The following is a 14,183-nucleotide window of genomic DNA, read 5'->3' as shown; positions in this document are numbered from 1 at the left end:
TAATAAATGTTTAAAAATTTTAATAATAGGTCAACATTTTTGTCCTTTAGTGTCTATTTTTCTGTCTGAAACCTGTTATTCATTTCTAATTCATACTTTACAGTGCATAGTGAAAATATGGGAATCAAATGGAAATCATAGTAGTTTAATATGTGTAAGAGAATTATTTTCTTTCTCAAAGGTCTTTTAATCGTCTAAAATGCCCTGACTCTGGGCCCCTGGGTAGCTTAGTTGGTTAAGTGTCCAGCTCTTGCTTTCAGCTCAGGTCATGATCTCACAGTTTGTGAGTTTGAGCCCAATTAGGTCTCTGCACTGACAGTGCGGAGCCTGCTTGGGATTCTCTCTCTGACACTCCCATGCTCGCTCTCTCCCTCCTCCCCCCCCAAAAAAAGTTAAAATGCCCTGAACTTTGTTATTTCTTCTTGAACTAGGCTTGGTACTAACAGATTCTCTCAGTTTTTGTTTATCTAGAAATGTCTTTATTTCTCCTCCGTTTTGAGACATAGGTTTGTTGAATATAGAATTCTCGCCTGACAGTCTTTATTTCAACATTTTGAAGATTTTATCCCATTTCCTTCTGACAATGAGAAATGATGAGAAATCAGCTGTTCATCTTATTAAGGGTCCCTTGTGCATGAGTTGCTTCTCTGTTGCTACTTTCAGGATTCTTTCTTTGTTTTGGGTTTAAGACAGCTTGACTATGATGAGTCTAGGTTTGGATCCTTTTGCACTTACCTAGCTTGGAATTTGCTGAGTTTTTGGATGTAGACATCGTGGTTTTCATCAAAATGGGACATTTTCAGCAGCTCTTTGTTTAAATATTCTTTCTTCTCTGGGACTGTCCTTCTGGTACTACCATTGGGCATATGATGGTATATGTTATGGTGTCCCACAGGTCTCTGAGTCTCTGTTTATTTTTCTTCATTCTTTTTCTTTTATGCTCCTCAGATTGGGTAACCTCTACTGATTTGTTAGCAGGTGTACCAATTCTTTCTTCTGCCTGCTCAAATCTGCTGTTAATTCCCTCTACTGATTTTTTTTTTCATTTCACTTATTATAAATTCCAACTCCAGGATATCTATTTTGTTCATTTTTGTAGTTTCTCTTTATTGATACACTCTATTTGGTGAGACATTATTTTCACTTTCATCTGGTTTCTTTAGGTATGGTTTCCTTTAATTTTTAAAATGCATTTAATCCTGAGAAACATAACAGAAACCCATGGGGGAAGGAAAAAAAAAAAAAAAAAAGAGGTTAGAGTGGGAGAGAGCCAAAGCATAAGAGACTGTTAAAAACTGAGAACAAACTGAGGGTTGATGGGGGGTGGGAGGGAGGGCAGGGTGGGTGGTGGGTATAGAGGAGGGCACCTTTTGGGATGAGCACTGGGTGTTGTATGGAAACCAATTTGACAGTAAATTTCATATATTAAAAAATAAAAAAAAATAAAAAAATAAAAAAATAAATAAAAATAAAATGCATTTAAGAAAATAAATAAAATAAAATAAAATAAAATGCATTTAAAATAGCTGAATTAAAGTCTTTGTCTAGTGAGTGCCATGTCTAGGCTTCCTCAGAGTTTGTTTTTTCCTGTATATGGGCCATAATGTCTTTATTCTTTGCATGTCTCATATTTTTTGTTGAAAACTGAACATTTTTAAAAGAAATTTTTTAATGTCTATTTATTTTTGAAACAGAGCATGAGCAGGGGAGGGGCAGAGAGAGAGGGAGAGAGAATCCAAAGCAAGCTCCAGGCTCTGAGCTGTCAGCGCAGAGCCCGATGTGGGGCTCGAACTCATGAACTGTGAGATCATGACCTGAGCTGAAGTCAGACGCTTAACCTATTGAGCCACCCAGATGCCCCAAAAACTGAACATTTTTAATAATATAATAATAAGAACATTGGATATCAGATTCTCCCCCTCCTAGGGTTTGTTGTTGTTTGTTTAGTGATTTTTCTGGACTAATTCTATAAAGTCTTTATTCTTTGCCATGTGTGGCCACTGAAGTCTCTGCTTGGTTTGCTTAGTTGTCAACTAATTATTGGCAAAGATTTCCTTAAATTTCATAGGCCAATAAGTTTCCCATCTTTTACCAAAAGGCTCTGTATGCATGTTGGGGCAAACCTTCGACATTCAGCCAGGTAGTTTACAACTCTGCAGTAGCCTTCAGTTTCTCCTCATGCAGAGCCTCAAGATAAGCCAGAGGTGAGAGACTAGGGACTCCTAATTTCTGTGTGAACATGCACACAGCTGTAGACATACACATAACCTTAAACATTCATGTAGTCTTCCAGATTCCCAGGAATAGATCCAAGCTTTCTAAAACCTCCTGTGGAAATCTCATTCCTCAGATTTTCCTTTTAAGCTTTGTGTCTTTTTAAGACAGCCTACTGTCTGTCCCAACTGTTATCCACTGCTTCGGGCAGCCATGGTATTAAACAAAAGTGCCCTCATTATTTTTGACAAATGCTCCTGAGAATAATGCTCTTCATACTGGTCAAATTACTAGCCAGATCAAATAAAGATGTGCATTGTGAGTGGGGTCTTCAAGGGAACCACCAAGTATGTCAAACAATGACAATATCTGGGAATGGAGCTTTGGAATTCCAACGCTGTTCTGCTCATGGCAGGGTCTACCAAGCTGCTGGTTCCCACTGTGATTTTAGGCTATTAGTTTTCAAGGCTGTTACAAAGCTAGGGAGAAAAGGATGGGAAGAAAGGTAAAACACCACAGAGGTTGCTGTTCTTACTGAGTCAACCAGTTTTCTTGAATAAACACTCTCCAGACTGCACCAAGTCTTTAATTTACAGATTCCTAAAAATGTTGATTCATAACACATGTGTCAGTTGCTTTTATGGAGATGAGGCTTTTTGGAGATCTTCATTTTACCATTCTGGCTGATGTCACTTAAGATGCCTTAAAGCTTTTGAATAGTGACAAAAGTCGTATAGAACTTCAGTATCTTTGGGAATGCAAGCTGGTGCAGCCACTCTGGAAAGCAGTATGGAGGTTCCTCAAAAAACTAAAAATAGAACTATCCTACACCCAGCAGTTGCACTACTAGGCATTTATCCAAGGGATACAGGTGTGCTGTTTTGAAGGGACACATGCACCCCCATGTTTATAGCAGCACTATCAACAATAGCCAAAGTATGGAAGAGCCCAAATGTCCATCGGTGGGTGAATGAATAAAGAAAATGTGGTATATATATATATATATATATACACACACATACAATGGAGTATTACTCAGCAATCAAAAAGAATGAAATCTTGCCATTTGCAACTACGTGGATGGAACTGGAGGGTATTATGCTAAACGAAATTAGTTGGTCAGAGAAAGACAAAAATCATGACTTCATTCATATGAGGACTTTAAGAGAAAAAACAGATGAACATAAGGGAAGGGAAACAAAAATAATATAAAAACAGGGAGGGGGACAAAACAGAAGAGACTCAACAAACTGAGGGTTACTGGAGGGGTTGTGGGAGGTGGGATGTGCTAAATGGGTAAGGGGCACTAAGGAGTCTACTCCTGAAATCATTGTTGCACTATATGCTAACTAATTTGGATGTAAATTTTAAAAAATAAAAAATAAAATTAAAAAAAATCTTATTACAAAGTTAAAAAAACAGAATTTATCAGATTAAACACCCAAAAAACAAATAATCCATCTAAGAAATCCATTTAAGAGACTCCTAAAGACAGAGAACACTTTTCCAAAGAAGACATTCAGATGGCTGATTTGAAAAGATGCTCAACACCACTCCTCATTAGGGAAATACAAATCAAAACCACAATGAGATACCACCTCACACCTGTCAAAATGGCTAAAATTAACAGCACAAAAAAAAACAGGTATTGGCGAGGATGTGGAGAAAGGGGAACCCTCTTCCACTGTGAAGGAATGCAAACTGATGCAGTCACTCTGGAGAACAGTATGGAGGTTCCTCAAGACGCTAAAAATAGAACTACCGTACCATCCAGCAATTGCACTATTAGGTATTTACCTAAAGGATACAATAATACACACACATATATAATGGAATATTAGTTGGCCATCCATAAGAATGAAATTTTGCCATTTGCAATTATGTGGATGAAGCTAGACTGTATTATGCTAAGCAAAATAAGTCAGTCAGAGAAAGACAACATGATTTCACTTACACGTAAAATTTAAGAAACAAAACAGATGAACTTGGTGGGGGGGGGGGAGAAAAGAAAAAAGAGAGAGAAACAAAGCATAAGAAACTCTTAAAGATAGAGAACAAATTGAGTTGATGGAAGGAGGTGGGTAGGAGATGGGCTAGATGGATAGGTATTAAGAAGGCACTTGTTGGGGCGCCTGGGTGGCTCAGTCGGTTAAGCGTCTGACTTTGGCTCAGGTCAGATCTCACGGTCCGTGAGTTCGAGCCCCACGTTGGGCTCTGTGCTGACTGCTCAGAGCCTGGAGCCTGTTTCAGATTCTGTCTCCCTCTCTCTCTGCCCCTCCCCTGTTCATGCTCTGTCTCTCTCTGTCTCAAAAATAAATAAGCGTTAAAAAAATTTTTTTTAAAAAATAAAAAAAAAAGAAGGCACTTGTTATGTTTAGCACTGGATGTTGCATGTAAGTGATGAATCATTGAATTCTGCTCCTGAAACCAATATTGTATATAGCATGTGAACTTAATAGAATTTAAATAAAAATTTGAAAAGAAAAAAAAAAGAACTTCAGTATCTTGCTACATGAGAAAGACAGACCATGTATCCACCAGAGATCATATAGGGTCCCACTTAGAAATGCTACTAAAATGTCTTGATGGTTTCAGGCAGTTGTCAGATGAGACATCACGCTGACCTCCTCCTAAGGAAGATTTCTCATAATTAAATCTTAAACTTGCAAGAAATTGTGCATAATGATTAAAAGCCTGTTCTTTGGTACCAGCTAACTCTGCTTTCAAGCCCTGAATCTGCTCCTTAATAGCTTTGTGACCTTGGTCAAGTTACTTAACATTTACAATACAGTGATAATAACTACCTATTCATTGATTTGTTTTAAAATCTGACTAAACTAATGAAAGTAAAGTGCTAGGTACAGTTCATTGCATATACTACTACTAAAAATGTTGAATGTTCATCTGAATGTGGTTCTTTAAGAGTCACTTTCAAATTGGAAAATAAACTGCTGTGTTTTCTATGCAATTCCAGGCACGGTGGTGGTCCAGCAGTTGATGTCAATGATGATTAGCAAACATGATCGCCTCTTCCCCAAAGATGCAGAACTGCAAAGCAAACCCCAAGATGGCATGAGCAATAACAACAATGAAATTCAGAAGAAAGCCACCATGGGCCAGCTACAGAATAAGGAGAACAATAATACCAAGGACAGTCCTGGTAGGCGGTGCTCTTGGGACAAGTCCGAGTCTCCCCAGAGAAGTGGTGTGGATAATGGATCCCCCACAGCTCTACCAGGTAGTAAAACCAACAGCCCAAGGAACAGCGTTCACAAGCTGGACGTCTCTAGAAGCCCCCCTCTTATGGTCAAAAAGAATCCTGCCTTCAATAAGGGCAGTGGGATAGTCACCAATGGGTCCTTCAGCAGCAGTAATGCCGAAGGCCTGGAGAAAACCCAAACCACTCCCAATGGGAGCTTACAGGCCAGAAGGACCTCTTCACTGAAGGGGTCTGGTACCAAAATGGGCACCCACAGTGTACAGAATGGAACGGTGAGAATGGGCATTTTGAACCCCGACATGCTTGGGAACCCCGTGAACGGTCGCAGCATGAGCTGGCTGCCCAATGGCTACGTGACCCTGAGGGATAACAAGCAGAAAGAACAAGCAGGGGAGTCAGGCCAGCACAACAGACTCTCCACCTATGATAACGTCCATCAGCAGTTCTCCATGATGAACCTTGATGACAAGCAGAGTGTCGACAGCGCCACCTGGTCCACTTCCTCCTGTGAAATATCCCTCCCGGAGAATTCCAACTCCTGTCGCTCTTCCACCACCACCTGCCCAGAGCAAGACTTTTACGGGAGTAATTTTGAGGACCCTGTTTTGGATGGGCCCCCACAGGATGACCTCTCCCACCCTGGGGACTATGAAAACAAAAGTGACCGGAGGAGTGTGGGAGGTCGAAGCAGTCGTGCCACCAGCAGCAGCGACAACAGTGAGACGTTTGTGGGCAACAACACCAGCAACCACAGTGCCCTGCACAGTTTAGTGTCCAGCCTGAAACAGGAGATGACCAAACAGAAGATAGAGTATGAGTCCAGGATAAAGAGGTGAGGAAAATCTGCAGCTCCTAACTGCCAGAGAGGGCCCGACAGACCCCTACTGCAAGACAGGTTCACACAGGGGGCTAAACATGCTGGCTCCAGAGTCACAGACCTGAGTTCAAGTCCAGGCTTCACCATTTGTCAGCTGTGGGATTTGGGGACAGTTTGCTTCATCTCTTTGCGCTTTAGGTTCGTACTGTGAAAAACGTAAATATGAGTAGGTTTTACCTCAAAAGCATGTAAGAAATCATTGAGCCTTGTCCCTGGCACAGAATAGGTGCTCGATGGTGCTATCTTCTGCTAGTAAACGTGTGGGTTTGTGTTAAGGTCTGGAAAGAGAGGGGCGAGGATAAATGGAAAGTAAGGAGCCTGTTTTCACTGATGGAAAGAGGATGAAATAAGGGTGAAGAAAAGTATCAAAATAAACAGACCTTTCTTTTTCATTCTTTTCATAGTTGAATGCTGAGAGAGTGTCTGCCCTCTTCCAGGCTCCACTCTAGGCCCTGAAGATTCAGCAGTGAATAAAATAGGCAAAAACTCAGCCCTCGTGGAACCTGCTTCCATTCTACTACAGAGACAGATCAAGTAGTAGAATAGATCAGATGCTAAGGAGAAGACTAACGCAGGGTAGAGGGTAAGAAGCATTGGTGAGGTGCAAGGTCATGTGCAGGGCCTTACAGGAAGTCAAAAAGGACGCTGTGCAGACATTTGGGGGAAGAGCAAGTGGAAATGCCATGAGATGGGATGGGCAGGGACTCAGAGAGGGCCTTGGAGATCATTTTAAGTCTGGCTTTTTTTTTTTAAGTTTATTTCTGAGAGACACAGAGAGCAAGGGAGAGGCAGACACACAGAGAGAATCCCAAGCAGACTCTGCACTGTCAGCCCAGAGCCCAACCCAGGGCTCAAACTCACAAACCCTGAGATCATGACCCAAGCCGAAGTCAGACGCTTAACTAACTGAGCCACCCAGGTGCCCCTTAAGTCTGGCTTTTATTCTGAGATTAGAATCCATGGAGATTTTTGAGAAAAACAATGACATGACGTGCATTCATATGGACAAGGGAAATTATGGCCTGAAACAAGGAGCAAAAACTACTATTTATAAGGAAGCACTTACGGTAAAACCTAATTTATATCAGTTTACATCTACTAATAAGATGATCAAGGTAGACGTTTACCTAGCATCTTCTCTAGGGAAGCAATCTAGGCAGGATCAGGGGCGTTTGTCAGATGTTTCCGTGGACTCGAAAGGCGGGAATACAGACAATGGAGCCCAGGGCTCACAAACAGAACCCTGTGCCAGAAACCAGAATGTCACCACCCCGTGTTTTTACTAGGGTTACAGACATTACAAACTTGATGGTTTTTATGTTCTCCTTTCAGCATAATGTAGGAGATTTAATTCTCAAGTAGGAGAAGACCCAAGACTCAGTTCAGCATGCAGTTGCCCATCTGTGGTCTCCACCCCACATTCAGGCTGTGTGACTTGGTGGCCCTCCTCCTGTGTGGGTGTCCTAGGGTCCTCATGGCAGTGAACACCGTTCTTTGTCCGGCTTCAATTACTGCTATGCCTCCAAACCCCACATGGCTTCTTCATTACACAGAAAGTCAACTTTAATGTATTTTAATATTTGTTGAATCCATTTGTCAATTTTCAGGCCAAAAGAAATATATTTTCAAGAGCTTTGGTAAAGTAAATATAAACTAAAGCACTACTTATCCATGAAGTTGAAAAATTACTTTCTTAGAAAGTAGTTTTTGTAAACCTTGGTGAGCAGAAACTTGGTTTGAATTTTTCTTTATAATGCCAAGTGGCAGGAGGTTTACCTAAGAAGAAAGACTCTCATTTGTGAATGTAGTTTTTGGAACCACTGGCAACCAGAATTCTGGATTTCTGCCAATGCATGATGATAACTTAGGACTTAGCACAGGGAAGCAAGAGATATCACTTCAAACTTGTATTAGCAGAGGAAAAAAAATCATTCTGATTTATGAGAACGTTGGTGACATATTTATGTTCTGTGATGTATAGTGCATTTCAGAGACTTTGATAAAATGATAAAACTTTCCCATAGAATGCCATCTCAATTTCACTATAGCATTCCTACCTGTCTGACAGCCAGAGGGAGAGGGCCACAGAAAAATGGGGCCGAGGAGCTGCCCCATACCCAAGCCACGGAAATAGAAGAGGTTAACTGTTCTAGGGGCACCTGGGTGGCTCAGTTGGTTAAGCATCTGACTCTTGATTTTGGCTCAGATCATGATCTCACAGTGAGTTGGAGCCCCACGTTGGGTTTTGCACTGACAATGCAGAGCCTGCTTGAGATTCTGTCCCTCTGTCCCTTGCTTGCTCCCTCTCTCTCTCTCTGTGTGTCTCAAAAATAAATAAGTAAACATTGAAAAAAAAAAGAGGTTAACTATTCTATTTAATTTCTGATCATTCCTGTTCAGAGTCATATTTGTCTCTTTCAATTTCTTTTAAACTACATCCCACCAATATTGAAGTGAAATAGAATTCATAGATAGATGATAGATAGATGGATACTATTTAACTTTGTTTAGTTATCAATCACTGATACATGCTCTTTAGCTTTTAAACACATGACTTTGATGTTCTTTCCCCCCACATTAGTTTCTCACTTTGTTGTATTGTGGTCAGAGAAATTCATTTGTATGATATCAATTATTTGGCCTGGTAAAAACTATTCTTGGGGTGCCTGGTGGCTCAGTCGGTTGGGCATTCAACTTCGGCTCAGGTCATGATCTCACAGTTTGTGGGTTCGAGCCCCATGTTGGACTCTGCACTGACAGCTCAGAGCCTGCTTCAGATTCTGTGTCTCCCTCTCTCTGCCCCTCCCCTGCTTGCATGCTCTCTCTCTCTCTCTTTCTCAAAAATAAAACATTAAAAAATTAAAAAAAAAACTATTCTTTTATTATTGGTTTGGGATTCTACCCATGCCTAATAGATCAAGTGTGTTAATCAAGTTGTTCAAATCCTTTACATTTCTTCTAATTTCTATCAGACAGATCTATAATTTCTGAGAAAAAAATCTCCTAATGTTATTGTAGACTTATCAATTTCTCCTTATAAATTTGAGGCTAGACTACTAGGTGAATATAGGTGAATAAAGTTCAGAATTTTTTATATCTCCCTGATGAATCAGTCTTTTTATCATTAATAGTCATCTTCAATTGTAATAATGATTTTGCTAAAAATCAATTTTTTCTGGTATTCATATTGTTATACCACTTTTATTTTGATTAGTTACTTCCTGACATAAGAGACTTAAGCTATCTCTTGATGATATTTTCACTATCATTATTTTTCCTTTGATAGAAAGCAAATATGATGTCCTTTTTCCCCCAACTTTATCACTTCCCCCCTTTCTTCTAGTAAAGCCAACATTACATGAAATGACTCCAGAAAGCCTTGTGGTTCAGGCTGCCTTCTGCATCTGCCATTCTGTGCAGATAACAGTCTCTGGCTTCTCTGTGCTGACATTCATTCATTTGCAATCAAATGACAACTAAGTGCTTCCAAGAGAGGTCTTGGGGTCTTCTTGCTAAAATGATAGTAAATTGGGGCACCTGGGTGGCTCAGTTGGTTAAGAGTCTGCCTTAGGCTCAAGTTATGATCTCATGACTCATGAATTCAAGCTCCACATTAGGCTCTGTGCTGACAGCTGGAGCCTGGAGCCTGCTTTGGATTCTGTGTCTCCCTCTCTCTCTGCCCCTTCCCCAACACTTCTCTTTCTCAAAAAAAAAAAAAATTAATTTTTTTAAATGATAGTAAATCATCCTAGCAGAATGAATGAATGAATGAATGAATGAAACTAACACCTTTTAAATCATTGGACCTAGCCTCACTGATTTGAAAGGGCCCATTACAATTTCCTAAGCATTGCAGAGACAGAGTTCAGATAATATTTGTATCCCTGTCACATTTCAAGTGAATAAAATTGCTTTATCTTGTATTCCCTCCCCCATCCTATATCTAGCTTAGAACAGCGAAACTTGACTTTGGAAACAGAAATGATGAGCCTCCATGATGAACTGGATCAAGAAAGGAAAAAGTTCACAATGATAGAAATCAAAATGCGAAATGCAGAGCGAGCAAAAGAAGATGCAGAGAAAAGAAACGACATGCTTCAGAAAGAAATGGAGCAGTTTTTTTCCACTTTTGGGGAGCTGACAGTGGAACCCAGGAGAACCGAGAGAGGAAACACAATATGGATCCAGTGAGCCCACTTTTTCCCGCTGTCTCCAATGGATCTGGGAAGGGCTCTGCGGTTCTGGTGGGAACATTCTACGGGATCAGGTGGCTGGTTCCTTGCTGTACAGTGCTCTAACTGGTGAAGGAATATCATTTCCAGACATTACCCATCCATATCTGCAATGTGTACCAAAGTTCTATCATGCCCCATAATGCTACTGTCAAGTGTTACAACTGGATTTGTGTATAGAGAGTAGTTTTTAAAAAGTAAACTAAAAATGAGAAGCATATCTCAAGAATTATTTTATTGCAAGTCTTGTATTTAAAATGTTAAATCAATATGTCGTTGCAATTTAGCTTGCTTTCAAGCTTCACCCCTTGCACTTAACATAAGCTATTTTTGGCATTGTGTTCTCATCAGCTTATTTTATAGATCAATATTTTTATTTCCCCTCTTGCTGAGGAAATGAAGATGAGCAGATATATAAATATATATAAATATATATCAGATGAGTTATTAAAATCAAAAGAATACTTTGTGGCTGTGCTGTTTGTGCCAATAGACCTCGCCATGACCAAAAAGAGAAATGTAATGGTTTTATAAAATACAATAGAATCACCAGAAACCTTTGATTTGCTCTTGAAATTCTTCCCTTGACACTGCTCAGTTTTCTTTTGAGGTATCCTGACACAGAAAATTTTGGATTTTGTAAAATAGTCCCCTTCTCAAGGCCTATTGTCTACCTGGCCAGTTCCACAGATGCATGTCTCTTGTGCAGACTGCATTTTTAGGGGGGGGAAATGGTACAAGCACTTAATGAGTCATGTCATGAATTACTCTTTCTGGACCGAGTCTCTGTAACTGCTAGATGGTTTCCAAAAAAACTTCCCACTGTTTGGAGATTGGGAAACAATGCTTGCTGCACTGTGCCACAGGAACATTTCTTGTCCACTCAGACTTTTCCTTCATCCTCCAGAAAGCACTTTGCAATGCAGGCAGTGTGATGGTGTGACCGTGACCTCTCAGTTAAGAGTATGTGCCATATAGCGACACTTTTCTCTAGCTCAGGCCCACTGTTCTGTTGTCACCTGGTATCCTGTCCACAGGACTGCTGGCAGGGGCAGTGCCACAAGAGCAGGGTATGGAGTGGGTAGACCCGAAGGAGAAAGAGACACATTTGGAAGAAGCAAACTATTTTGTTTCTAATTTTTACAATATTGTTCTTCCCTCTTGAAAACATATTTGTTCACAAGAATCTTAAGACGTGGATGCTTAAAGGTCCAGTTCAGACAAATTTATGAACATCAGTAATGGTGACCTTCTAGAGAAGCCCAGCGCTCTCTGGACCTAGAGTTTGGGGAGAACAACTCTTCACATTCCAATAAGGCAATGATTTTGAGAAGTCAGGCAAATAAATATCTCTCACACTAGAACAAAAAGTCACAAAAGGCATCATTGCAAATAAAGACTGCTTGAGTTTATAGGATTGAGTTGTTAGAAGGTTCTATGTCTGTATGTACTTATTTTCAAATGGGGAGTAGTCTTTACACCGTCTATCCTTGTCACCATCCACCTTCCACCAACACACTTATGTGGGCCCTCGGTTTTAACCTCTCTCTGTATAATGATACCTTCTTTACCTTTAGTTTCCTGTTCTCCTTCCAATTCTTTATTTAACCAGATTTTTCCACCTGTATGTTCTGTAAGAAAGTCAAATTCGCAATGTACAATGTTGATCTCAATCAGTCTCTCTATACACATTTCATCTCTTCCCGGTCCCTGTCCTAGTGAATGGAAACCTTGGACTCATCCAGTGAGTCAAAAGATGCAATAGTAAAAATCAAAAGATCATGTAGTCAAATCGCCTGCATTCAAGTTTCTATAATTTGCTAGCTGATACTGAGACTTCTAGGTGTTACTTTTTTCCATATAGACTGGGAATAATAAAGATACTCCTCTCATGGACTTATTATGTGGTTTCAAAGATGTAGATTGTTAAAGCTAAGCACAGCACCTCGTGGACAGAAAGGATGCCATGAATGTTAATTCTTATTGTTCTCTCTCCTCTTCTTCACCCTTAAATTCACTCACCAAGTACTATCTATTCCGCTCATCCTTACCTTTTAAATCTACTCTCTTTGACCAGTTCCTCCTCATCTCTGGTGAAAGCATCTCCCCTTTTGCAGGCTGTCCCCTCTAGGCCACCCATCTGACTCTGTCATAGCTTTGCTACTATCATGTAAAGACTCTCACTTGCCCACAGGATACGCCCTTCACATGGTGCGTAAAGTTGTGACCTGCAGTTTTATTTTCCTTTCTTCCCACATCCCCAACCCCCGCCATGCCATTTCATGCCTCTGGAACTTTCTACCATCTTTTACCACATCCATCTTGACTACCTTCCTTCTACCTGGCACGATCTTTTTTCTTTTTTTTTCTTTTTTTAAAGAGAGCCAAATCAAATGTCAGATCCCCTTCTAGGATCTCAACGCCAAATTATCTGACACTCCCACTTTGTGTATATCTCTTTCAGTCTTGTCCATGTCTGATTATTATCTTCACCAAATAAGAAACGTTTTAGGAAGCAGCATGCTGGAATGGAAATAGCAGGAAATGGAGAGCCAAACAGACCTAGATATGCATCTCAACATTCCTTAGGCAAGATGCACAGCAATGACAAATTACTGAACCTTTCTGAGCCTCAGTTTTTTCATCTGTAAAGTGGAGATAACTTCTACAAAGTAGGGATGTTGTAGTACTTAAAAGTGATATGTAATGTGACTGTCTGAGTGCCTGCCACTTAGTTCTATTAATAGCTCTATTAATAAATGGAGCCTCCTAACCTAAGAGAGTAGAATTTTATCTTATTGTTCTTAAATCCCTCTGTCTCTACCCTTTATGCCATAGAGTACCAGCATAGAGAATTTTCTGGCCTTTGGTCTATGAGGGGTGCTGTTATTAATTTTAATTATTGATCTCAGTGATGATGACCTTCAATCAATGGATGCTATGAGTAGCTTGTCCATCTGAATTTCCATTATCTCTTCTATTCGGCTAAATGCCTAGAAAGTATTAAATGCAAATTGACATAAAAATGAATTGGAAATAAGTAGGTAGTATAAAGAGTTCATTTGCTACATCCTGTATAGACTTCTTTAAAACTGTTTAGGTAACTATAATGATTCTTCAATTATGAGCTCAGGAGAAAGGATTTGCTTCCAAGTGTTGAGTCTACAATGTTGGCTTCAGTAGCCAAACCATATGGCTGGGTGTCCTTCAGAGAACATTTAAAATAGAATTGTGTGTGATAGTAGGCCAACTGAAGTCTACACTTTTATGTAGCTTCTATGTGTAATTTTACGATGAAATGACTAAAAACTTCAAGGGAAACTTAATAAGGTCACTCCTATTTATTTTTGTTTCCTAAAAAGCTGTGCCTTCCTTTACAAAATGAGGTCATTTCCAGGTAAGATACTTTAAATTGTTGATATAATTATCTCACCTTGGAAACTGAGGATAATTTAAAGATGGTGCTGCTGGCCACAGACCCCGGTGTTTCTCACATTGGGGAGCTGCATCCTGCTTGGAGTCGCATCACAGAAAATGATACCCATGAGCTTTTGGAATCAGAGACCTGGATTCAAATCTCAGTTCTGCCACTTCGTAGCTATCAGAATTTAAGAAAAGTTACACGATGTTCACTAGCCTC

The 14,183-nt window shown here is 40.0% G+C and overlaps 2 protein-coding genes across 22 annotated transcripts in view; one reads left to right on the top strand and one right to left on the bottom strand.

Annotated features, from left to right (window-relative positions):
• Positions 1-13,448, top strand: part of ARHGAP24 (Rho GTPase activating protein 24) — a 517,340-nt gene extending 503,892 nt beyond the window's left edge. For 4 of the 5 annotated variants that reach the window (XM_007074728.3, XM_007074727.3, XM_007074729.3 and 1 more), the window contains 2 exons: positions 5,189-6,266; positions 10,259-13,448. In XM_007074728.3, the coding sequence (XP_007074790.1) occupies positions 5,189-6,266; positions 10,259-10,502 (1,322 nt within the window). In that variant the 3' untranslated portion in view covers positions 10,503-13,448. The remainder of the gene's footprint in view (positions 1-5,188; positions 6,267-10,258) is intronic. The other variant, XM_042984239.1, reaches the window with a different exon arrangement.
• The window catches only part of MAPK10 (mitogen-activated protein kinase 10), a 568,389-nt gene that overhangs the window by 8,422 nt on the left and 545,784 nt on the right, over positions 1-14,183 (bottom strand). The gene's annotated exons all lie outside the window — the stretch shown is intronic.

Source organism: Panthera tigris, chromosome B1 (assembly GCF_018350195.1).
Source record: "Panthera tigris isolate Pti1 chromosome B1, P.tigris_Pti1_mat1.1, whole genome shotgun sequence".
Lineage (NCBI taxonomy): Eukaryota > Metazoa > Chordata > Mammalia > Carnivora > Felidae > Panthera > Panthera tigris.
Note: the sequence above shows the minus strand (reverse complement) of the source record. Positions and strands in the feature narration are given on the sequence as shown.